This window comes from Ostrea edulis, chromosome 2 (genome assembly GCF_947568905.1).
Source record: "Ostrea edulis chromosome 2, xbOstEdul1.1, whole genome shotgun sequence".
Classification (NCBI taxonomy): Eukaryota; Metazoa; Mollusca; class Bivalvia; order Ostreida; family Ostreidae; genus Ostrea; species Ostrea edulis.
This window is the reverse complement of record NC_079165.1, coordinates 27,048,416-27,075,581: the sequence shown is the minus strand read 5'-3', so window position 1 is coordinate 27,075,581 and position 27,166 is coordinate 27,048,416. Positions and strand designations below refer to the sequence as shown.

Below are 27,166 nucleotides of genomic sequence, written 5' to 3'. Positions count from 1 at the left end.
TGAAAGGGGAAAAAAACTTTTAAAGGAATCTCCTTCATACTAAGATAATATTTGTTCGCCTTTTCAATGACATGAATTTATGTATTCCACAATGTAGGGACGTTTAATGAGAGAGAGAGAGAGAGAGAGAGAGAGAGAGAGAGAGAGAGAGAGAGAGATGTACTAAATTTGAACACAGGTATGGAAATTGAAGTTCGGAAAACATATCAACAGTCTATATAATCCCGGCTTGTTAATCTAGGTTTGTTGTTGTTGTTGTTTTTAAGAGAGAATAACAGATATACCTAGAGAGACAGATAAAACAATTTAAATTATGTATAAACTTCTTTTACAAGCCGAAAGCTCCTGTAGTTTGAATTCATTGTGCATCTCGAGGCTTTGCAATGACCGTAAAGTTTACTAGCCAATGAAAACGTTTCCATAGCATCATATCAGTTTTTGATTCGTCAGCCCGGGGGAAAGTGGGTCAGAGAGCAATCAGATGCTCAGAATAAATTAAAATCAACCAGTAATAACTAGAACCGAGAGAGTGAACAAGCGCCCATTGTAGTCATCAAACATTGAATTTTCACCATGAGAGAAATTGTCCATTTACAGACCGGCCAGTGCGGAAACCAGATCGGTGCTAAGGTAAGTACTGTTGACCGCTAGATGTTTATTTCAGTTGTGTCGCAGTTATATGTCTGTACAGTAAATGTAAGGAAGTCGTATAATATATAAAATGGTGCATTGCGGTATCGTAATTTTTTTTTTGCCGGCATGGCGTGTTTCACCGAAGATTAATCTACAACATATGTTTTGGGGATTTCTCAATCAGAAAAGCATATAAATGTTTATAAACTGAAGATTTAGAGTGATAGTTATAATTTCTCGTAATGACTATATTTTTGTCACGGAAAGTATTTTGGCTACACGTGACTCATCTGAAGTTTTGCTGACAAAACGGGCAGGCCGCCAGCCTCTCGTTTCGTTTTAAATGGACCACGTGGCTTTCGGTACGTTCAGGGAGCGTGAAATTTGGGCGTGGTTCTTAAAAAAAAATTATTTGGAGATTTAAACTTTGTTACGTCATTCTCCTAATTTATGTGGATTCTTGAATGAATTGATTTAAGTACATTGTAGTAAAAATGACTTTGTCTCGGAGTTAATTTAAGTTTATGTAAACAGTTAAGTGAATTACACAATTTATTAATGTTTTGCAATTAATTAATGGTTTAATTAGAAAAAAGGTGCATGCTTATTAAGTAGAGGCCACTAGGGGATACAATGTAAAACAGATGCTAAATGTGAAGTGCAACAACACATGTATAGCAGATGCAGGAAATGCGATGAGCTTCACACGAGTGTTAGAACATCTGTTGGTTTTTTTTTTTTTAGTTTTGGGAGGTGATCTCAGACGAACACGGCATCGACCCTACCGGGACTTACCACGGTGACTCAGACCTGCAGCTTGAGAGAATCAATGTTTACTACAACGAGGCGACTGGTGAGTCTGTCAGCTGTGCAGAAAAAACAAAATCTCGCAGTGCAGATGTGATGTGTGAATATCCATGTCCCATGACTTAATAGATTTGGGGGGAGGGGGTTTACAACAACAGCTGATAGAGTTGTTATTCCAGCCACTTAGAGTTTACGGTTCGATTACTCGTATAGTACAATGACCAAGGCATTGTTTTAGAAGGAGGTCCCGGTTCAAATCCCAGTCTGGTCAGTCATATTTTCTCCCTTCTTGTTGTACATATAATTTGTCCTGTAGATCAGCCCCTGGAACCAGCAGGTAAAAATGACTGCAAGGGGATGAATGTCTTTAATTAGGGATCTGTGTCTTCAAGGGGAAAAGATATTTGAAGGGGGGGGGAATGTGGTGGTTAGACACTGGTGGCAAGATTAGCTCAATTCATAGAGCATCGGATCAGATATTTGGGGGGAGGGGGGCAGGTTTGATACCCGTTCTGGTTTGTGATATTTTCTTCCACCTTGTTAGTACATATCATACACTTTTCTATATTAAAAATCAATTATATAGACCCAGAATGTCCCAGTAACAAACTGGTTTGAGACTTTCAATACATGCATGACTGAGCTCAATGTTATCAAATTCACCATCAGCATTTTATGAGATGACACTCTGATAAGAGAGGTATAGGAGAAAAACTGTTTTGTACAGTAAAATATGGATCTAGATTTGCTGAATTCAGATAAATGTGTTATTTTTATTCAACAGGGGGAAAATATGTACCCAGAGCAGTCTTGGTTGACCTTGAGCCTGGCACAATGGACTCTGTTCGATCAGGTCCATTCGGCCAGATATTTCGTCCAGACAACTTTGTGTTTGGTCAAAGTGGTGCTGGAAATAACTGGGCCAAAGGTCACTACACAGAGGGTGCTGAATTGGTGGACTCCGTGCTGGACGTTGTGCGGAAAGAGGCCGAGAGCTGCGACTGTCTACAGGGGTTCCAGCTGACACACTCTCTTGGGGGCGGGACAGGGTCAGGAATGGGAACTCTCCTCATCTCCAAAATCCGAGAGGAATACCCAGACAGAATCATGAACACATTCTCCGTCGTCCCCTCACCAAAGGTGTGTAACCAGTGGTCAATATTTTCATAACTTGAGACATGAAACAGAGTTTTTAGGGGTCATAGGGGGCTCGTATTCTGCCCCATTCCCAATGGTAGAGTGCATGTTTTTCCCAATTTCATCAAAGAAAATTCCCAAAAGACGATAAAAATATATATTAGTATAGCATTTATTTCTGCAAAAGACATAAAAATAAAGATTGGCTGAATGTGAAATAAGCTAGAAATAAATGTCTTGTAAATGAAGAACTAGCTCTATGATATTTTACCCAATGCCAACCAGATATTGCTATTTTTTTTCCATGATGAAAGGTCCAGGCCCTAGATATCGAGACCTATAAAAAAAAAACTGTGAAACTTGGGTACTATTAGTTTAAATATTGCTCTTATTTGGTGCAGAGGTAGGCATGCAATGCAAGGAAGTTTTATACTATTGAACCAGCTACACAGAGAAGGGTACTTTACATAATGTATTGATATTGATTTGCAGTTTTTAGCCTTTGAGAAGACATTGGCTTTTGCCAACTTTCCACCAATTAGAAATATTTGTGCATTATGGAAATTAAACACCGTCTAGCCCATCCTATGTACTGCCTCGTGAGAAGTGACTTAATTGCAGTTGATGCATGTTTTATGCCAGCCTGCTTAATTCAAGTCCTAAACACAAATCAATACTCAGCATTAGGGAGAATAAAGGAAGTCAGCCGTGTTATGTAGTGTGAGGTTTATCATTAACACACAATACATGCAGGGTCTTTTTTTTTCCTGTTTATTTGATGTATTACAATGGATAATTTCCTTATTATAGTGAAAAAGATTATTTATCGATGGTTGTGTTGGACAATCTCATTTCCTCAGACAAAGACAATCTATGCAAGCAGATGGATTAAGGAGGAATGATACACAAAGATAACTGATATGAATGAAAAGTGGAGGATATGCACAACCATATTTTAAATTGAAAACTTTCAAATTTACTTTAAATTTTATAGTTTTAAAAAAATGCACTTTTAGTAAAAAGTAACCTGGGGGGAAATTTAAAACTTCTGTTAGACTCAAACACATGAAAGATCGGAAGTTGGCATGTTAACCGACTGAGCTACCCAGCTAGGCAATCAAATTTCAAAGGGATATACAAATATTGCTGATATTTATATTTTCATTCATGTCAGCCAATATGACAATGTAGTATACCTCCTAAAAAGCAAATACCTCATATTTGCCACACACTTTAAAGATATTCAAAAGTTTATAAGACGAAATTAAACTTTTAATTATAAATTTTTTGTTTTGGATTGATTTAGCTGCAATAATGCAGCCCTCTCCGATTTTATTTTTACTACATTATTGCAGCTAGGTTGATTAAGCAATGGCTGTTAACTTAAGATTAGACCCAAAAAAAATTCCTGTAGCTTGTGAGAAAATACTAGGGATGTGTATTGCTCAAGATTATACGATACGATACAATATTTTCTGATGCGATATCCGATATATTGGATATACAAGGTAGTTAAGCATTTTCTGAAGTAAAATATCAAAATTTGAATAAAATGAAGTGGTTTAATATCTTTTATTTCGTAACAAAACAAACAATGACAATTAAAGTCTGAGGAAACTCCAATGTCACAATGAAAAAGGCAGGGATTGAAGTCGGAGGAATCTCCAATGTCACAATGTAAAAGCGGGGATTAAAGTCTGAGGAATCGTGTTCCTGTTAGAAGCCATTTTTAAATTATGAACTTCGATCCCGACTATCAAAAGGGGTATTTTTAACCCCGACATTGTATCGTATCGTCGAAACACTGTATCATATATCGCTGGACAGGCGTATACCGGTACATTTCGATATATCGATATATTGATTCACCCCTAGAAAATACTATGGGTCTCCACTTTCACTGATATTAATTCTGGATGTCTGATAGTAATATTTTGAAACACCTTGGTTTTCAGCATCATCAGCTGGTATCGTCTCTCTACTCGTCAGGCTACAAATAAAAATGTTTGTTTTCCCTTGCCTGTCCGGGTCCAAAAAAAGGGCCCCGTGTCAAAACAGTTTACCCCAAAATCTCGCGTTTTTTGATTTGTTTTTTTTTATTTCCGGAACAAAAATCGTTCTGATATGTTATTAAGTACATCTGTTTCTACTAAGTCAAGAATAAACGTTTTGGTTTTGTTTTCAATGTTTTCTTTGAAAAGTTGTAATGTTTCTATGTAGGTATTCGTAAAGTAAACCAACATATTGCATCATCCACTGAGTGCATTCACACTAACATGTCCAAGAATATGAATTATAAATGCCAGTAGACATGTCAATCCAGTGACCAACATAAATACAAGCTCGACCAATACATGGCATACTCTTCTTCTGATGTATAGTATTGAAAATGACTATCGGTGCTCTGAGCTGCTTTTTAGGTCACTTGAATCATTCAGGTGACCTATTGCTATCTGTTTTTGTCCGTCGTCGTGCGTTAACATTTGAACATTTTCAGCTTCTTCACTGAAACCCCTGAACCAATTTCAACCAATTTTGGCATATAGCATCTGTGGGTGGAGGGGAACAAAAATTGTGAAATTCGTGGTCCCTGTCCCCCTGGGGCCTGAGGAGTGGGGCAAAAACCATCAAAATGAGTGTAATTTTAAAAAATCTTCTTTACTCCTGGACATCAAGAAGCCAAACTGTGGGCATAATTATAATGAGCGTTGAGCCCTCTACCAAAATTGTGAAATTCATGGCCCCTGGGGCAGGAGTTCTTGTGTTAGGGTGGGGCTCTATTGGTCATATAGTGAAAATGTAGAAATTCTTTGAAAATCTTCTTATATTGGTTTTATCTAAGGAGTAAATAATCCTTTTCTTTATGATGTCTCAGACCTAGGTTTTTTAAAAAGGATTATTGATTGAACATAAAAATGACACATGTACTTCATGACCACATAGCTGTTCAATGTTTCTTCCATCCAAAAGTAAAATTCTTATATTTAAACACAAACCTAATTCAAACATTGAAAGGTTGTTACATGATACTCAGGTGACCTATAAGGCCCCTGGGCCTCTTGTTCATAGGTGTTTCCAACAACAAAAAACTCACCTGCCTGCCTGGTCTGTTTCAAAAGTCAGACCCGGGGGAGGGGAAACAAACATTCTTTTAAATATGGCCTCGCAATAAATAGAAAACAAGATCAGTTGTGTATTTCTTATAATTAGAATTGTGATTTTGAATTAAAACTTTGCAAAAAGAATCTTTGCAAAATATTTCTCCGTTCAGGGTTTGACACTAAGGCACGTCCGACCGACCGAGTCTACTAAATGATAGGTCCGGTCGGGTAAAATGTCGATTTACTAGTCCGACTGGTCGTGTTAAATAATAAACAAGAAACTACCAATCTTGAACCGTGTATTGGAATAATCTCTATTTTTAGTTCTAATAAATAAGTCGCGGTCGGCAGTGATGTTTTACGACATCTACTTGATGTTAATTTTAAACAGTTTATTTGAATTTACTATAATAAAGTGTTTATCAAGTTAATAAATTACGTCGTAAACGTTTGTCATTTACATGAAGTATTAAATATGGAGAAACTATCAAGGTTTTTTCTGGAAAGTTGGTCAGGGCTAGTGGATATAAAGTCAGGTCTAGTAAAAATCATTTGAAGTAGCCCGACTGGTCTAGTGCTGAAAAAAGTAAATGTCAAACCCTGCCGTTTCAACAGATGCAAATCAAGTAGTTATGATTTAAAGTGGAAAGCATATATACACTGATACTTTCTGTTTGTTTGTTATTTTTATGTTATCAGTGTAAAACTTTGAGAATAGGGATTTTACAGTCTGCTGTAATAGAAGTGATCATTGTCATTGATTGTGTTGATACTCAAAAACAGTTACGTTTCTATATATACCAAAAATTTCAATTGTATTTCAGTTTAATTCTGTTAGGAAATGTACATTTAAACCAAATATAAAAGAGATTGGTCATGTTTCAGGAAACAAACATAAACTTTTTCCCACCATATTGAGGTTTGCAGTTGATTTATACCATGTACTTAATTACAATTCAAATAGTTGAGTGGATTTTTATTTGTTTTTGTTTTGTAGGTATCTGACACAGTAGTAGAACCATACAATGCAACACTCTCTGTTCATCAATTGGTAGAAAACACAGACGAGACCTACTGCATTGATAACGAGGCTTTGTATGACATTTGCTTCAGGACACTGAAACTCTCCACGCCGACCTACGGCGACCTGAATCACCTGGTGTCCGCCACCATGTCAGGGGTCACCACCTGTCTTAGATTCCCCGGACAGTTAAACGCTGACCTCAGGAAACTGGCCGTTAACATGGTTCCTTTCCCTCGTCTTCACTTCTTTATGCCAGGGTTCGCTCCCCTTACATCCCGAGGCAGTCAGCAATACCGAGCCCTCTCCGTACCCGAGCTCACTCAACAGATGTTCGATTCCAAAAATATGATGGCAGCCTGCGACCCCCGACATGGCCGTTACCTCACAGTCGCTGCCATCTTCCGGGGTCGCATGTCCATGAAGGAGGTTGATGAGCAGATGTTGAATGTCCAGAACAAGAACAGCAGCTACTTCGTAGAGTGGATCCCAAATAATGTCAAGACAGCCGTCTGCGACATTCCTCCAAGGGGTCTCAAAATGTCAGCCACTTTTATCGGAAACAGCACCGCTATTCAGGAACTCTTTAAGAGGATCTCCGAGCAGTTCACCGCTATGTTCCGTCGTAAGGCTTTCTTGCATTGGTACACCGGCGAGGGAATGGACGAGATGGAATTCACAGAGGCGGAATCGAACATGAACGACTTGGTGTCGGAATATCAGCAATACCAGGAAGCCACTGCTGATGAAGAGGCAGAATTTGATGAGGAGGAGGAGCCTGAGGAAGTTTGAAGAAAGATTAAACAGAAGTAAACAAATGGACCAATTTCTCACCAGAAAGAAAGCTTTATAAAGAATTCTCAATGACATTAGTTTTCTAGTCAGTCTGTTCTGTTTTTCTGTGATCTGCCCCGTCTTCCTTCTATCGGCCATTTTGTAATTATGTTTTGTTTACATTTTGTTAAAAAGCTTATAATGAGTAAATGTAAACTTTTTGTTTTGGCTTTGTATTTTCTACAGCTCAGAGGTGATTTAAAGATGCCCAGTGACTCTTTTCATGCTGTATCTTGTGATAAAGTTTTAAAAATTCGTTCTACCTTTAAATCAAATACCTATCACCTTGTAACAAATTCACTTATTGCGAAATGATATTTATTTCTGAATGAAAAGAAAATAATGCAAATTTTCTTGGATATAAGTTTGGTAATAAGGAACTGTTTTTGGTTGGCCCTGGAGGTTCGCTATATCTATTCAATGGTAGTGTTTCTTGATTTTTATGCTCACTGAAAAAAAATTTGGAGAGCTTGTAGTAGCCATCATGCATGTCCATCCGAGTTCATATCTCCTAAACTTTTCATCAGAAATTTGATCACAAATGTCCCTTGAGACAAGAACTTTATACCAAGGTTCATTTTGGAAAAGTCAAGGTCACTCAAAACAAATAAAAGTTCCTTATTTTAACAATTTTTATATAAAAGTTCATATCTCCTAAACCTTTCATCAGATATTTATCACAAATATTCCTTAAGACAGGGACTTGGAGAGTTCAAGGTCACTCAGAACATATACCTTATATAAGTAAAAAGTTCTTCATTTCATCAGTTTTTGAAGAGGTAATGATCATATATCGCACAAGTAAGCAACAGACAAATGGGTCAAGGTCACACGGAACATACTTTGTATAGATAAAAAACATTTCCACAATTATTTGTGATGTTGCACAAATGTGTATTGTGCAAAGCTCTTGTTTGAGGAAAAATTCCGTATTTCAAGTTATTGATCATATATTGCACAAATAAGTAATAGGCAAATGACTTTCGGACAAAAGTCACCCAGGGTCATTTTGTCAAGGTCACCCAGAATATACTTTGTATATATAAAAAAAAAAAAAAAAATCACGTTCATTTCAACAGTTATTGAGTCATTCGTCATATGAAGTTGTTTAGGGAGCATCCATCAGTTAATGTTACTGAATCTGGTTTGGTTAAAGGGTCATGTCTGTATCTTGGTTTATGTTTAATTGAATGGAGTAATGCTGTGGATACAATAGAAAAAATACACAATGATCTTTCAATCTCGTACTTTGAACATGGGAAGGGAAATGTCTTCATTTCCGAGTCATAGGTCACAATCGTAATAAAATGAAATGTACAAAGAATACCGTTTGACCTGTCAGTTTCGTACTTTTTTTTCCCAGAGGTTGTGTAGGTGAACAAGAAAAGATACCTTTTGGTTTTCGGGTCAAGGACACTATTTAATGTTCATTGATGTTTTAGACTGGTACTCGTTGAACGATGTCATGTTTTGCAGGGATGTTCCACTTTGCAATGACGTTTAACATAATTCAGTACAAGTTTGTTTTCATTTTCTGTATTTTCATTTCATATACTAATAATACAACGTACGAGCTGTTCAATTAAAGCTGTCGAGACAAATTGACATCATTAAGGCGATGTTATATCAAGAGGACATCATTTAAGTGCTTTGTTCATAAAATTCTAATTATAGTCAAAGGTTGTAAACCAGGAATACAGGCACTTATAGAGCAATGCAGACAGATTCAGACACGGTAATCCGGGGGAGTGGGGGTATTGAGGGGCGCTTCCGTACAGGATGCTACTTTGAAGGGGATTAAATAAAGCCCAGTTTGATGATTTACAATATAGACTTCATATGTGCAACGAATAATGTGGTGATTAGGACACTTGATGCAAAAAAAAAAAAAAAATTAATATCAATGGATGCATTTATTTGGACCAGTTTTGCTTGTTATAAGTACACATGTGTGAAGCCCAAAAATGACAAAGAAATAAAAATAATTCAACAAAAGAGGAAGGTATTGTGACTCCCTCTAGATCCGCCACTGTACACAAGTGCTAACCCCGTGCCTCCTTCTATAGATCCGCCACTGTACACAGTTATTAACTTCCGTGCCACCCTCTATAGATCCGCCACTATACACGGTTATTAACCCCCGTGCCTCCCTCTATAGATCCGCCACTATACAGGGTTATTAACCCGTGTCTCCCTCTATAGATCCGCCACTGTACACGGTTATTAACCCCCGTGCCTCCTTCTATAGATCCGCCACTGTACACAGTTATTAACCCCGTACCTCCCTCTAGATCCGCCACAGTACACGGTTATTAACCTCGTGCCTCCCTCTATAGACCCGCCACTGTACACGGTTATTAACCCCGTACCTTCCATTATAGATCCGCCACTGTACACAGTTATTAACCCCCGTGCCTCCCTCTATAGATCCGCCACTGTACACAGTTATTAACACCCGTGCCTCCCTCTATAGACCCGGCACTGTACACAGTTATTAACCCCGTGCCTCCCTCTATATACACCCCACTGTACACAATTATTAACACCATACCTCCCTCTAGATCCGCCGCTGTACACAGTTATTAACCCCGTACCTTCCATTATAGATCCGCCACTGTACACAGTTATTAACCCCCGTGCCTCCCTCTATAGATCCGCCACTGTACACAGTTCTTAATCCCGTGTCTCCCTCTTTATACCCGCCACTGTACACAATTATTAACCCCCGTGACTCTCTCTCTAGATCCACCACTGTATACAGTTATTAACCCCGTGCCTCCCTCTATAGATCCGCAACTGTACACAGTTATTTACCCCGTGCCTCCTTCTATATACCCGCCACTGTACACAATCATTGACCCCCGTGTCTCCCTCTATATACCCGCCACTATACACAGTTCTTAATCCCGTGTCTCCCTCTATATACCCGCCACTGTACACAATTATTAACACCGTGACTCTCTCTAGATCCGCCACTGTACACAGTTATTAACCCCCGTTTTTCCCTCTATAGATCCGCCACTGTGCACAGTTATTAATCCCGTGCCTCCCTCTATATACGCGCCACTGTACACACTTATTAACCCCGTACCTCCCTCTAGATCCGCCACTGTACACAGTTATTAGCCCCTGTGTCTCCCTGTATAGATCCACCACAGTACACAATTATTAACCCCGTGACTTCCTTTATATATCCGCCACTGTACACAGTTATTAACCCCCGTGCCTCCCTCTATATATACCCGCCACTATACACAGTTATTAACCCCGTGCCTCCCTCTATAGATCCTCCACTGTACACAGTTATTAACCCCCGTACCTTCCTCTATATACACGCCACTGCACACAATTATTAACACCGTACCTCCCTCTAGATCCGCCATTGTACACAGTTATTAACCCCGTACCTTCCATTATAGATCCGCCACTGTACACAGTTATTAACCCCCGTGCCTCCCTCTATAGATCCGCCACTGTACACAATTATTAACACCGTGACTCCCTCTAGATCCGCAATTGTACACAGTTATTAACCCCCGTGCCTCCCTCTAGATCCGCCACTGTACAAAATTATTAACCCCCGTGTCTCCCTCGATATACCCGCCACTCTACACAATTATTAACCCCCGTGTCTCCCTCTAGATCCGCCACTGCTGTTTACCGGTAAGTTTTGGGGAAAAAATACGTTTAGCTATATTGAATCTCCAAGCCTTTTGCAGAATAGCCCCAAATATACTTGACTATTGATTCCCAATGTCTAGGATTTGATGACTCAGAACAATATCAAATCATCATGGAGAAGGCGCCCTAACCAATAGAGGTGTATTCAATTTCTATGGTAACCTAGTTTCCAAAGAAACAGATTGACACACCCTTTTCATGTTAAAGGCACGTCGTGTTTCAATCGATTGAGCTCCGTTTGATGACGAAGATTTCAGTTCACGCAGATGCATTATTATCTAAAAAAAAAAATAAGAATTGATAAATGCACTGCATATGCTGTTCATGCAAACTGGGTATTTTAATTGCTTTTCAATCAAGAATCAATGTATTAATAGTTTGATTTCTTATGAGATAAAGTATGAGGAAATATAAGTTTATACCCAGATAAAGTAGTTTATACCCAGATAAATAAAGTAGTTTATACCCAGATAAAGTAGTTTATACCCAGATAAAGTAGTTTAAACCCAGGGCCGTAAATTACATGGAGGCGGAGGAGGCAGCTGCCTCCTCCAACTTTTGAGCCAAAAAAAATTAAAATTTAAAGTTCATTAGAATTTATGTTGTTTCCAATAACTAAGAACATGATACCTCCCTTAAAAAGCATTCCAAATCTTTCTTTTAGAATGAGTTAGTCAAGTAACATCTTAGAAGGCCCTAGAATCAAGGATTTTGCACGAAATCTGCCCAGACCCCCGCCTAATTTCCTGCCTCCTCCAAATTGAAGGTTAATTTACGGCCCTGAAACCCATATAAAGTAGTTTATACCCAGATAACGTAGTTTATACTCAGATAACGTAGTTTATACCCAGATAAAGTAGTTTATACCCAGATAACGTAGTTTATACCCAGATAACGTAGTTTATACCCAGATAACGTAGTTTATACCCAGATAAAGTAGTTTATACCCAGATAACGTAGTTTATACCCAGATAACGTAGTTTATACCCAGATAAAGTAGTTTATACCCAGATAAAGTAGTTTATACCCAGATAACGTAGTTTATACCCAGTTTTAACCGTTGGTTGTTCTTGTGAAGAGCTGTTTACCGCTGATATTGCATAATGTATTAAGATTTGAACGAACTTAGATGTGCACTACACGGGTTGTAATGGATCATTGAAAAGTTGCATACTTTATATCTATTGAAAAGAACGAACCGCAATCAATCTCATAAATCCTATAAAGAATACAAAGTTGAGGGGAAGGCAAACACGGACCCCCTGGATACACCATTGGTGGGATCAGACAAGCACGGATCCCTGGATACACCAGGGTGGGATCAGACAAACACGGATCCCTGGATACACCAGAGGTGGGATCAGACAAACACGGATCCCTGGATACACCAGGGTGGGATCAGACAAACACGGATCCCTGGATACACCAGAGGTGGGATCAGACAAACACGGACCCCTGGATAAACCAGGGGTGGGATCAGGTGCCCATGCAGGAGGAGTAAGCATCATCTGTTGTATGGAGCACCAAATAAACTTAAATAATTGAAGATATCTTTAATTATATTTGAAGATGTCATCAATTCATTTGATGCACGCAATAATTCAATGAAAGATCTCTTCAAATAATTAATGATATCTTCAATTTTGAGTTATTGTGCCTGTTAATTGACTAGCTGATAGTATCAGTTATTCTGCTGTATTGAATTGTTACTCAATGATAAAATGAATTAGAATGAACAACTATATAATGAGAAATGTCTTCAATTTAACATATCCACAATTGAATTAATGATCTCTTTAATTGCAAGGGGGATCCAGAGGGGGAGTGCAGGGGGTCCGGACCCCCCCCCCCCCTCTTGCGAACCAAAAAATTAAGTTATACAATTTGAACGAAAATTTGAGTGAAAATGATATGACAGGTAATTGCGTCATTCAAAGTTATCAACACCAGTACCGGGGTATACCATTTAATTCTACGATAAATAAGAGGAAACACTGATATATATTTACGATATTTTCGTCAGATACAAGTATCACCTAAGAATTCTTAAAAAAACATGTAACATAAAAGTTTTCTCTAAGAAGCAGACAATTTAAAAGTGAAAAAGAAGTGTCAGGAAATGCTCAGAATGCAGGGTTTTGCACCATTTACCAGAGAGTTTGGCCTATTGGAAGTAAGCTTTAATTTTTTTTTATCTGAATACAGCGATAACAATGACTAGAACCGGGGGAACCGGTAGTAAATACACACAAAACATTTTCCTGTATAAAATGTGTCAAAGTCTCCCTGAGATGTTATGTACACAAGCAAAAGGTGTAAATGGGGTGGGATGGAGATTGTGAAAAATAGCTAAAAGATCAAGTGCTAACCTCCCCCAACCCCCAATCCCCTTCACAAATTCCTGGATCCGCCTATAAATTGTATTGTTGCTCTCTTTAAAAGAATTGATGCGCGCATTAATTCCTTATACAAAAGAATTGTAAATGATTAAAGATATCTTCAAATGATATGGAAAAAAACAACATGAAATTATTTATACCGATCTCCAAATGCAATTTTGCGAGCAATGATTCCACCACATTGATGCGTGCATCAATTGAACTGATGAAATACGCGCATCAAATCAATTATTGCTCTTTATTAATTATAATTAATTATATATGACTTGTTGTATTCATGTACTTTATTATGTGCACAAAAACCAATAATAATAAAAAAAAAAAAAAATATTGCTCTCATTATATGAATGAATGCACACATCAAATCGATTATTGCTCTCAGCAATTGAATTTGATGCCCGCATTAATTCAATTATTGTGCACAGTAATTGAATTGATGCTCCCATCATTTGAATTCATGAGAACAATAATTGATTTGTTGATATCTTCAAATAATTAAGATACATTCAGTTATTTGAGTTTATGTTAATTTGTCGCTTCATACAGTTGACCGGTCACAACAGGCGCGAGCCCTCTATCTTGAACAGTTAAACGGAGTAACCCGTAATCAAAACCAGTCTGTAAAGCCCTAATAAGAATGAGCATTTCACAAGCATTTCACAATGAAAAGTTACATAGGCCTATATGTTTTATCGATATATTTCATTCCCTTTGATATGCTCAGTGATTATATTTATCTGCACGTTTTGCGGCTATTCATCGTGTCTTGAACATATAACTCCTTCAACCCCCCCTATATATATATATATATATATATATATATATATATATATATATATAATAATATAATAATATATATATATATATATATATATATATATATTTATATATATATATATATATATATATATATATATATATGTGCGCGTTCATTTGCAGATTAATGTTTTACGTTTAATGTGAAAGTCAAAACGTTTTTGTTTTTTTATTTAATTTAGAATTTTCTTTCTTTTTTTATTATTAAATTTTATTTCGGCAATGTGTTGTGATAATTTAATTAAAAACTGTATTTTAATATGAATACGGTTGACCGCTGACATCTCTTTCTTTTTAAAAGAAAAGTAAATGTGTATTTTCGTCAATAAATGGTATTGAAGAACACTTTATGATATATAAATAAAATCCAAAGAGAAAAAAAATATTAGCAGAGCGTGGTTTCGATCCACGGACCTCTGGGTTATGGGCCCAGCACGCTTCCACTGCGCCACTCTGCTCGTTATATTTCAGTGGTTACAAATAATACATAAAGTCACATAGGAGTTTCTCAATGCTCGGTCACTACAGCGCTTGCTAGAATATAACGGTATTGTAGACATACTGTAGTGTGTGTTTGACGTTGATTATTTTGAACCTTACTAAGCTTATTTTGACCAAGTGATCAACACACCGGTGCATACACCGATTTTACCTCAATTTCTCGACACTCGATATTTTAGGGAAGTTGTCGGATATTACACAGGTAATTTAGGTAGTACTTCAAGACTGAAACTTCCCTTCTGTCGGTTAAGAAACATTTTATTTAGGGTTCGGGAGGGGGAGGGGGTTGGTTGGTAATAGGATTCCTCAAGTTCCTGTATCAATATTCGAGGAGCAAAGTTTACGTCATTGACATTTAGCATTATTCAGCATACACTGTTACTGTAAACCACATTTTCAGGATCTTGGATTGTAAATCTAATCTATGGAAATCTTATTTCTAGCCTAACTAAGTAAAATTTGTCTTTTGCATAAACGACTTTGTTACATAGATATTGATACGGTTTTGTCTTTGTGTAACCGTCATATAAGAAAATAAGGTGGCTGTTCAGGTTTAAACGCTTATTAATTCCTCTTCCACTCTGGGGTATGACCTACAATTACACTTTCTCTTAATCATGCAATAATGATTGCAAAATATCTAAAATTAAGTATTAATAGATTAATATATTTACCAGTAGAGTAAATACATATTTCGTCAATATTTAGAAACTCGAAACTCTGAGTATGATTTTATTTAAGGAATGACTTTAATTCTGGGGCAAGTTATACGAGTATAACCTGGTTTGGGTCAGTTTACGCTTTATAATCCGTGAAGCGGATTATAAAAAAGGGTAAACTGACCCAAACCAGGTTATACTCATATAACTTGCCCCAGAATTAAAGTCATTCCTTATAATTTAATACAAGAGACAAAGATGCTAACCTTCGTTTATCAAAATGTACATAAACTCGGAAAAATACAAGTCAACTGAGCTACGCAATGATTCACTTAGCAACAACGACACAGAGCGTCTAGATGTGAAGGTTGCCATCTTTAATCTTAGTTCTACGGAGCCTAGCCATTTATCAAAATATATTGTATCGAAAGTGAAGTTTGTCATGATAGAAAATATGTGTAGACTATGCATGCAATGCGTATTTCACTGCCCTTTAGAGATAGAGATCTACTTTGAAGTCGCTCATCTCCGATAGATTGAGAAAATATGTGAAATTGCATTGTTTAGGCCTAGTCAAAATAAATCTTCAAATATCAAAAAATGCAATAATTTGCGGCTTTAACTCTGTGAAAACTTCTACAACATGAAAACTTACCCCAGTGTGTAATGTCACTAATAGTAAATCCAACACAAGGAAATATGTAAGCAAGTGACAAATTGCGATCCACATGGCAATGTGTCTGATGTCATGTGATAAAATGTGACAAATGAATTTTTTTTTGCTTTGCTGAAAGACAGATCAAGCAATGAAACACCCCCCCCCCCCCCCCCCTTTTTTCCCCCAGCGAGAAATGTATTTCAAAATGAACGGGGTAATGCTTACTTGGCAAATCATTAATTCGAATATAATATCTTTGTTTTAATCTATACATACAGAGAAAGATGTTTTACAACAGTGATTTGTGTTCAAGCAGATGCTAATATTGACAACGAGAAAACAACATGGGTATCAAACTGAAGTATCTTATTGTACACGTTGACTTTCTATTCCATAGAAGGCTGAAAACAGTGCTGCAATGTAAATTTAGAGACTAAGAGAAAAAAAAAAAGTTCTGGCATCTGGTTGTCAAGGGGGTGTGTCCTCATACCAAACCAGGTTATACAAAAATAACTTGTGTTCCTCAATTGGAAATTGACCAATCAGAGACAAGGATACATTAAGAATTAAATTATAAATGAATAACGTAATTAAATTATAAATGAATAACGTAAGTTTTGAATTACTGACTGGGCAGGAGTGTTGGATAATAAGTTTGGATTTGGTGCAAATCATGTTTATACAACACCAATACCAGAAAAGCAACTTACACACACGATAACTTAGAAATAGTAACTAATCACACCACTAGAAACTCTCACACCCAAACACACACCATACTGACCTTTTACACTCAACTCTCTCTGCCAATCAGCATCCATCCTGATAAATGAGATGAAGTGTATTACAATTTCCATTTGTGTAATATGATAATGAAATCATTATGATGAATGATAATGAAAACAATCTATTATACATGTACAGTAATTTATCTTGTGATATTTAGATAAAATGGATGCCATATTGAATGGAATCCTGTCATCACAGCACCCTGATGCCCTGAAAAAACAGCTGATTACCAAGGTGACGGAGAACAGCTCCAAGCCCCAGCCAGTGCGCGTGATCCGCTCCGTGCTTCAGATCTCGTCCTCTTGGTTCCTGCAGGGGGACTCGGACATTGCAGTGTCAGAGGGTCTACAGGTGTACACATCCTGGGCTAAGTACAACCTGACGACATTTGAGGCTTTCTTTGACAGGGAATTTTTGTTGCACCTGTTCTCATATAAAGGTGAACATGAGGCCAACGCTATTCTGCTGCTGGAGGCCAGTATGGAGTTGTTGCAGCGGTCATCATCCTACTCTGGATATGTTAAAGTGGTGGAAGCCAAGGCCATTAGTTATGTGAGAGAACATCCTTCTATTGACTGCCTGACAAATTTTGTTAACTTTCTATACAAGTTCAAGGAATGTCTTCCAAAAGGCGACTTTGTTTCCACATTTTGTGTGTCGCTGATTTATTCACTCAGTCTGTGTTCCATTCCTCAGGATCACATGGACATTCTTCTGTACATCAAAAGTGTAGACAGAGTTTGTTCCCTTATTCATTCTGTATGGAACAATACTAATACAGATGTGATAATGGACTCGTTAAAAGCCATTTTTGGAATCATATCAGCGATAGAAGAAACGGAACCTTCCTTCTGCTTGGGTGCTGTTGTTCGCAACATACCTGAAAAAATGATAGAAGTTATTGTGAAGTATGCAATAAGTTCAGATATAGACAATAAGCAGATTACGACCGCGTTACAGAGAGTTGTGGATTGGCTTCAATGGCCGACCGCCACTAATGCGCACTTGTGGATTATAACATTCTTCCGAAGTCTGGCTGGTGCCAAGAAGTATAGCATTCTGATCGCCGTCACTGAGACAAAGATTGAACAGGTAAGAGGCAGTCAAATCATCACAGAAACACATACAGAAAAAAAAAATAAAGGGAGAAAAGGAAATACCATCAGTAAAATCAAAACACTTAGTACTGAGAAAGAATTCGTCATATCCCAATACTGAACATGATTTCAGGGTTACTAAGCATCTGTCAAAGGCATGAGTGGGCCAACAACTTACTTGCATTTTAAACTGAATGAGTTATTTATTTGTATTATCTATGGCAGGTCTGTGAGAAGCTCGAGTTCGCCGCAGTCAGAGATGGAGCCTTGAGTGTGCTCACTCACATGTTGCTTGGTTTCCAACACTCACCTGAACCCTTTCACAAGGTATGTATTTAATGACAATGAGACAAGAGGCTCGGGAAGCCACCATCAAACCATGTATTGTGAACTGTGACTCCTCTTCCTTGTCACAGGAAGAAAGGTAAACACTGTCTTTACTTGATTTTCATTTACATAATACATTTCCACCTTTTTGTTGTAGATCCTCCCCAAAATAGGGAGAATAATTGAGATCCTTCGGAAGGAGAATGAGTCCTTATTAAAGCAGCTGTCTGACTTGTTACATTGCTGTTTCTTCCTCCATGCTGGGTATCCGGACTTGTATGACCCACTTCTGGAGGCACTTAAGGTAAGGGTGTACATCCCCTGCAAATAACAGACACTGAAGGTAGGGGTGTACATCTCCTGCAAATTACAGACACTGAAGGTTAGGGTGTACATCCCTTACAAATAACAGACACTGAAGGTAAAGGTGTACATCTCCTGCAAATAACAGACACTGAAGGTAAAGGTGTACATAACATCTGTAAATTACAGGCACTGAAGGTTAGGGTGCACATCCCTTACAAATAACAGACACTGAAGGTAAGGGTGTACATCTTCTGCAAATAACAGACACTGAAGGTAAAGGTATACATAACATCTATAAATTACAGACACTGAAGGTAAGGGTGTACATAACATCTATAAATTACAGACACTGAAGGTAAGGGTGTACATCTTCTGCAAATAACAGACACTGAAGGTAAAGGTATACATAACATCTATAAATTACAGACACTGAAGGTAAGGGTGTACATAACATCTATAAATTACAGACACTGAAGGTAAGGGTGTACATCTTCTGCAAATAACAGACACTGAAGGTAAAGGTATACATAACATCTATAAATTACAGACACTGAAGGTAAGGGTGTACATAACATCTATAAATTACAGACACTAAAGGTAAAGGTGTACATCTACAAATTATGGGGACATCAACATACAGTGTAACAGATATGCAGTACAGTCAAACACGGTTACAGCAAAACTTGCTTATAACGAATTCACACTTACAGCAAAGTGATTTCATTCCCTGTTGTAAACTTATTGGATATATGAATTATATGTAACAGATTACGTTTATAATGAATGAAAATTGTTCGTCCCTGTACATTGCTATAAGTGTGTTTTACTGTATGTTGGAATAAGCCATGTTTGATTTGGAAATAACAGTTGTGTTATACAATTTCCATGATACTCATTCTAAGTATTTCTGAAAATAAGTGTATTGTTAACAGTTTGAACCAGGAAAATAATTTGAAATGTGGACTGGAGATCACACAAGTAGATCTTCACTTCCCAAGATCTGACTATAAAGTAAACGGTGTAATGTTGTAGGGTGCCGCCCCCCCCCCCCCCCCCCCCCCCCCCCCTGTACAGATGTAGATCTGACTATAAAGTAAACTGTGTAATGTTGTAGGCTCTCTCTCTCTCTCTCTCTCTCTCTCTCTCTCTCTCTCTCTCTCTCTCCCCCCCCTTTCCAGTACAGTTGTAGATCTGACTATAAAGTAAACTGTGTAATGTTGTAGGGAGTCCCACCCCCCAGTACAGATGACATAAAATCCCATCTGGAAGAGAGTCAGTGGCAGACACAGAAGTCGGGGACCTCGAAATATGTGTCAAAGGTCACTCAGAGGTCGGACACAGGAAAGACTGGCTTATTTAACCTGGGAAACACTTGCTTCATGAACAGCATAATACAGGCTCTGTTTATGTGTGACAGGTCAGTGACAATTGTATGTGTTACTATGGTGGAGTATCACCTCCTGCTGTTTAGTATGAAATGATAGGTATGAGTTACTGTGGTTATTCCAGCTTTAGGAGAGACACACTGTCTTACCTCCCCTCCCCAGAACAACCAGTCATCTCACAGCTACAGCAAGTCTTTGCCTTCCTTAGCCAAACTCAGGTAAGAACTTCCAAAATAGGCCAGTATATAGGCCAGTGCAGGAGGAGAACTGCTCCCTTTTTGTATGGTCATCTGATTATGGCCATCTTTGATATTTTTAGTAGTCATCTCCACTTATTTTGAACTATCCTTTATATTGAAGTTGCTTTTATCAAACTATCTGTTATATTGAACTATCTGTCATATTGAAGTGAAAATAAATTCCTTGTAACATTATTTATAAATATGGTTTCAACTTTGGTTATATTGAACTTTGGATATGATGAACAATTCAGGTTGCTTCTCTAAATTTCAATATAACCAGAGTAAACTGTATTCTGATTGACTCTGATTTTCTGTATTTTGCTAATTTCAGCTTGTGATATTGTAAATCTAATTTTATTAGTAAAATATCTATTCTGAATATTAAATCGGAATAATGTCTGACATAGTTTTTCTTTTTGTTGATAGAGGCCAGCCTACGCCCCCATGACTTTCTGTCGAATGACTCGCCCCAGCTGGTTTATTGCAGGGCACCAGCAAGACTGTTCAGAGTATCTCAAATATCTACTGGACCAGGTCCACGAGCAGGAACGCACTCGACAGAAAAAGGAGATGTTAGCAAAATCAGAGGATGACAGCAATGGAGATCGGCCAACCACAGAAGAAATATCTAGTGATACAGACAAATCTGACAGGGCACCCGTAACACCGTCACTGATCGAGGGTCATTACGCGGGGTTAATGGTGACCACAGTGACCTGTTTAAACTGTAAGACTCAGTCCTCCCGTAAAGAGGAATTCAATGATATCCCCTTGGCCTTCCCAGAGTATAAACCAATCGTCAGTCAAGATAAAGGAGATATGGAACAGAAATCAGAGGCGGAACCCAAAACTAAGTGTTTACACTTGAATGACCTGCTGCAGCACTACCTGAAGCCGGAAATGTTGACTGGAGACAACCAGTATTTCTGTGATAAGTGTGGATCGCTACAGGACGGGGAGAGACAAATCTCCATCCTCCAGCCCCCGGAGCACCTCATTGTGTCCATGTTGAGGTTCTCTTATGATGCAAAAATTCACGCCAGGTCCAAAATTTTCCAGGAAGTCAAATATCCCCGGACGCTTATCTTGCCTAAAAATCAGCCATTAGAAATGAAGACTGGCAACCCCAGGAGGTCACTGAGAAGTGCAGTGTCAAGACAGATAGAAAAATGTGGGGTGGATCTAAACACACAGAAAGGAGAGGTGTATGGACTGAATGCTGTTGTAGTGCATTCTGGGACCTCTTCCGAGTGCGGACATTATTACACGTACGCCAGACACTCGCTATTTCGGGATCCAGAGGCTGTGATGGAGAATTTATCAGACTGTACAGATGAGGACAGTATTGATTTTTTACAGGACAGGTGGTACTTGTTTAATGATAACCGTGTGTCCTATGCTCAGTACAGTTCCTTCTGCAGTGTCACGCAGCGCTTCACAAAGGACACTGCCTACTTACTCTTCTACAGGAGAATCGACCCCCAGAATAGCGAGAGTGAAGGGGTGGATCTCAATAAGTCCATAAAACCGTCAGAGGTGGATCCACCCCTCCAGGATGGGCTAAGACAGATGGTCAGTAAGGACAATGCTTTATACCTGCAGGTAATTAACTGGTCACTACTGTGAAATCAATGAAATTCATGAGAAACAGTCTTCATGGATACACCTTTCGTTTGTAATTTTATGGATGTTATTTCTGTACATAACATTATATAAATTGAATATTTTGTTGTGGTTTTGAAATTCATGGGATAGGGGTCTCCACAAAATCTAATGATTTCACGGTATATGGCAAACATCTTGTCCCACAGTGGACGGTTCTCAGTAATGGACAGTCAATGAGTGAATTTAGCTGTGGTGCTGCTTAGATTTGCTAGCATTAAAGAAATACTACTTTTATGGAAAATGGGAACCAGTGTTCAGAAGGCAAAATATACACCTATGATTTTAGTGATACTATCGCTCTAATAATGCCAAAATTAAATCCTCGCTAAAATTCTGCTCATACGGTATACACCTATTTCAGTTAATGACAGTCTGTGCTAAAACTTCCCAATTTAATGTTTCAATGGACAGAGACCATATCCATGAATTTACATCCCAGTGAAACTAAAATGTCGACAATCCACGAAAATTGAGCCCCGCAGATTTAAATGATTCTAGAAATTGAAACAATACATTAATTATTATTATAATGTAGACTTATGTGTAAGAGAGGTTGGGATTTCAAAAATATATATATACATACAACTGTTCGTTACACATGTATAGGTTACATATTGTAAAAACCAAAGTGAAACGTATAGGTGTGTATTTAAATGTAATTACATGTAGCCATACACATTTGAAATCTCAACCTGTCGAACATTATCACATTCTTCAGCATGTTTGGTATTATCATGTTCTGACTTTTACGTACTGGTAGCCTCTTCCTTTTTTTATCATCAGGAACAAGAGCTGTCAGAACAGAAAAGAGCTTCTAGAAAGCGTCCAGGTTCTCAGACGACGTCTTCTTGGTTCTATAAACAAGATGAAGACCAGGGTCCACCTGGAAGTTGTGGAGGCTCATCAGGATTTGACAGCAGTGGACCACGATTTGTCTTTTAAAAGCAGGCTTTAGAATTCAACAGCCGTGGACCACGATTTTTCTAAAAGCAGGTCATTACATGTAGGATTCGATAGCGGTGGACCACAATTTGTCTTCTAAAACCAGGTCATTAGAATTCGACAGCCGTGGACCACGATTTGCCTTCTAAAACCAGGTCAATAGAATTTGACAGCTGTGGACCACAATTTATCTTCTAAAACCAGGTCATTAGGATTCGACAGCAATGGACCACGATTTGTCTTCTAAAACCAGGTCATTAGAATGCGACAGCTGTGGACCATGATTTGTCTTCTAAAACCAGGTCATTAGGATTCGACAGCATTGGGCCATGATTTGTCCATTTGTACTGCAATTCGTCCTCTTCTTTGGCATTGTAACATTAATTTTCTGGCAGCCATAATGTCAGTTTTAATGAAGCTCCAGTGATGCCTATCTTCCAACAAGAAATCATAACATTTCTCAAGTCACCATTTGTCCATTACTGTTGTAGAGATTACGTTGAGGTTTAAGAATTCTTGTTTTGGTTTCTGTGGGTGGCCCCATCTGTTACAGTATATTGTATTTACCTCACTATCAGATGAAACACAGCAATGTCTACAATTTTCTGAATGAAGCTGTAGAAGAATTTACTAGACAACCACATTATTACAGCTGATAATAGAAATGTTGCAGAAGACAAGTTTTTCGTATTATTTGCTGATTATGTATCTGTGATAAACAATGACTGTGCTACATGTATATGTTACATGAATGAAACAAAAGTACAAATTCTCATTTTATACATTTCCTGTTTGTAGTTCTAAGTGTTGAGCCTGTCTCGAATCTACCTGGCACTCGGTGCGATCTGAGGTTGTGGAATGGAGGATGAAATCATCTTATGATTCGTTAATTGTACTGCATTTTAATCCTTTATGTTCAATTTTTTTTATTGGTGCTATGAATAGCATGCATTAGAGGAAAATATTAAAGTATTGATTTAGCTACTAGTTTTCTATCATTTATGTGAAGGTTTATAAGGTAGCTCCAATCTCATTTGACATCATAGGTTTTTGCAAAATCCTTACTTTTAAAATTAAACTTTGCGCATGATAGAAATATATCTTTTGGAGGTATTTATTCACTTGGTGTAATACAAAAATTTGGTTAAGTATTTGATATACTGAAAAAAATATATTTTCTATAAATTATCATTTGTTGTCAAGGGCAATAACTCCAATGCTGGTATTTCTATTATACAATGATTCCCTTGATATCCACAATCAATTTATGTGTATTTATAAAGTGGCAGTTTTATGACACTGTTGAAATTAAAATTTTGTCAAGAAAACCAGTTTTTATGTATTTGTATTAATATGCTGTTTAATGAAAATGTGCAATTTTTTTTTTCTGCGTTGATTTACACTTCTGTTTATGTATGGCAAAATATACTTTTCCTTTGGTTGTTAAATCAAACTATATTAAATAGATTCCCACCTGAGTTTTATAGCATTGTCAATTTTTTGGCTAATTATATTTTTGAATTCTACATTGAAAGGGAATTGTGAAAGGACCTTCCCACTTTAGCTGCGACGTATGGCCCCCGACGATTTAGTAACACATCATAGTTTGAATTTTGCCATTTACAATACCTCAAGATGTTCACCAATACCTTAACTTAAAGGTTTGGTATTTTATTTTACTGAAAAGTTCGTTAACATTAAGAGCTACGTCGTCTTTTGAAGTCGGGGTTGTCTGTTTTTGTTAAATCTCTATTGATATTCATTGAATGACCGGTTTTTAAAGCCTTTGTTTAAATTGAACACAAGGTTGTCCAGATTTCTCCTTTCTATTAACGGTATATTTCTTTTTTGTAATAAAGAAAATTATATCTAAAAGGCAAGACTGGACAATCCTTTGTCTGTCATGAAATTCATAAAATCTACAAAAACTACAAGTTTTCTTTCTACCTCATTTACCCGTCTGGAACTCATCTTGACCTGCTGAATATCAAATCAGCCATGTGATAATCTGTGCCACACTAATGCTCGAAATGCACAATATTGTCGACTACATGTATACATACCAAATAGGGGGGAGGGGGCAGCCTCTTCCTGTTGCTACGCCCCTGTGTTATTTGGATTTTAAACGACAAATACACATTTCAACATTCTCTCTCAATGTCAGGCATTCAGTCTATTTTATCCGTTTAAAGCTGTATGTTGGTTTAAAATCAATCATACTAATGTTTTCTAACAATAGATATGAAAAGATTGGAAATAAATAACCTTTTTTGCACTTAATATACAGAAAATTCATTTTATAGGATATAGGGCTCAAGGCAGGTGTGACCGGTCGACAGGGGATGCTTACTCCTCCTAGGCACCTGATCCCACCTCTGGTATGTCCAGGGGTCCGTGTTTGCCCAACGATCTATTTTGTATTGCTTATAGGAGTTATGAGATTGATCATTGTTCGTTATCTTTACCTTTCATAAAACATATTGGGAGCATTTAATTGAAAATGGAATTTGAAAACAATGGGGCTTATAGATCATGTTTTTGAATTATTGTCTAAAATACTGATGTACATCTGAACTAGTTTGTACTTCTTGTATCATAAATTACAAAGTAGAAATACACATCTAGGAGTATAAATATTAATGATATATTGGATAAAAATGAAACTGTAAAATCATGCAGATTTAAAACTTTATGATTAGATAATCCTTCTGCCACAAAATATAGTCCTTTCCAAAATCTGAATTGATATAAAAATGTTCAATTGATAAATGTATAGTTTGTTTGGACTAATGAATATGCTGCAGAGTTGTGCTCAAAAGCAGAGGGGCTCTCTTCCATAAGTAGAATAAAGTTTTTCTACTTTGAACCATTAATATTCATATGTCACATGAGGGTGGATCTACCTTAAAGAGAATGTGTAGAAATTGTGTAAGATGTCCTTGGGCCACAGAGCTCACCTGATTGATGAACTTTAAACACAAGACCTGTCATTGGACAACTGGTCATAGTACAGGTCTTGGAGATGTTTACACATATAATTAGACAACCTACACTTTGTTGTCATTGGAAACGATTCCCGCAGGAAATCTTTGGGTCTCTACTGTAAGCTGAACTATAATCCCCACCTCCACAATTAAGAAATTGACATCCAGTTTAAGTTGTGGGGAAATCAACACATGGGAGCTTCAGTAATTATCACAGAAAACAGTTGGAAATGTAAATATTTTTTAAATCATTGATGAAATGTGAAGATAATGAACAGTGATCAATCATATCTCCTATATGGAATACAAAATAGAGTTGGGCAACCACAGACCCCTGGATGTAGCAGAGGTGTGATCAGGTGTCTAGGAGGAGTAAGCATCCCGTTAACAGGTCACAACCACCGTTAGCCCTATATCTTGATCAGGTAATCGAAGTAATCTGTAGTCAAAATCAGTAAACCCGTCAGACAGCATTTGACCTAATGATAGGTTGTATTGGCAAACTAGATTGTTATAAAAACCATAGAATTTGCAAAATGTTGACTTTAAACAAGACTTGAAACCCCTGTAACATCAACTTGTTTGTCAGTAGCCTGTCTCGATTTAAAAACTGATCATACGCAGAACAAGCTCTTGCATATCGAATCAGTTGAGCAAAAATGTGTCTGCTAGACTTCAGTGGTAAAGAAGACATTTTTAAAAGAATTTCATTTTTGAGAATACAAGAGGGCATGAACTGCAACACTTTATGTCGGCATACTTCATGAAGTGTGACATGTTAGTGTTACATGAAAAATCAAATTTACTTTTTATATTTACATTCTATTTTCATTTCTATCAGAAAATCCTAGCTGTTCATGCATACATTGTTCACAACTGCAGCACATTCATGAGGAAATAGCTATCATTACAATTTGTAAAGATATCAAAGGTGAAAAATCAGAAATGTAAATATAAGTAGATGAATGCTGATGGAATGAATCAAATAAGACATTCCAAGGACCTACAAATAAAACTACTAGCTAATTAAAGCAAGCACAACAAAACTCTGTCTCGTTTGTCTAATTTAATGTCTGCATGTGAATTACATTACATTACTTCTGACTGTAATGTACAGTCTACTCCGAATATTCAAATTCAAGGGACCAGCCTCAATTGTTCATTATATCTAAAGTTCAAATA

General features: G+C 37.4%; 2 protein-coding genes and 1 non-coding gene across 3 annotated transcripts; 2 read left to right on the top strand and 1 right to left on the bottom strand.

Annotated features, from left to right (window-relative positions):
• The first annotated feature begins 447 nt into the window (after positions 1–447).
• On the top strand, positions 448–7,694 carry LOC125678316 (tubulin beta chain-like). The gene is made up of 4 exons (XM_056156549.1): positions 448–630; positions 1,378–1,486; positions 2,225–2,580; positions 6,676–7,694. The coding sequence occupies exons 1-4, from the start codon at positions 574–576 to the stop codon at positions 7,489–7,491; spliced, it is 1,338 nt and encodes a 445-aa protein (XP_056012524.1). The 5' UTR covers positions 448–573; the 3' UTR covers positions 7,492–7,694.
• Positions 7,695–14,815: 7,121 nt separating this feature from the next.
• Positions 14,816–14,887, bottom strand: Trnam-cau (transfer RNA methionine (anticodon CAU)). Its single transcript has one exon. It is a non-coding gene; the product is annotated as a tRNA-Met (tRNA).
• A 114-nt stretch (positions 14,888–15,001) lies between these two features.
• Positions 15,002–24,478, top strand: LOC125681255 (ubiquitin carboxyl-terminal hydrolase 38-like). Its single transcript, XM_056156548.1, has 8 exons — positions 15,002–15,132; positions 17,194–18,128; positions 18,359–18,460; positions 18,618–18,764; positions 19,990–20,183; positions 20,276–20,369; positions 20,820–21,995; positions 22,842–24,478. The coding sequence occupies exons 2-8, from the start codon at positions 17,199–17,201 to the stop codon at positions 22,998–23,000; spliced, it is 2,802 nt and encodes a 933-aa protein (XP_056012523.1). The 5' UTR covers positions 15,002–15,132; positions 17,194–17,198; the 3' UTR covers positions 23,001–24,478.
• Positions 24,479–27,166: the final 2,688 nt, after the last annotated feature.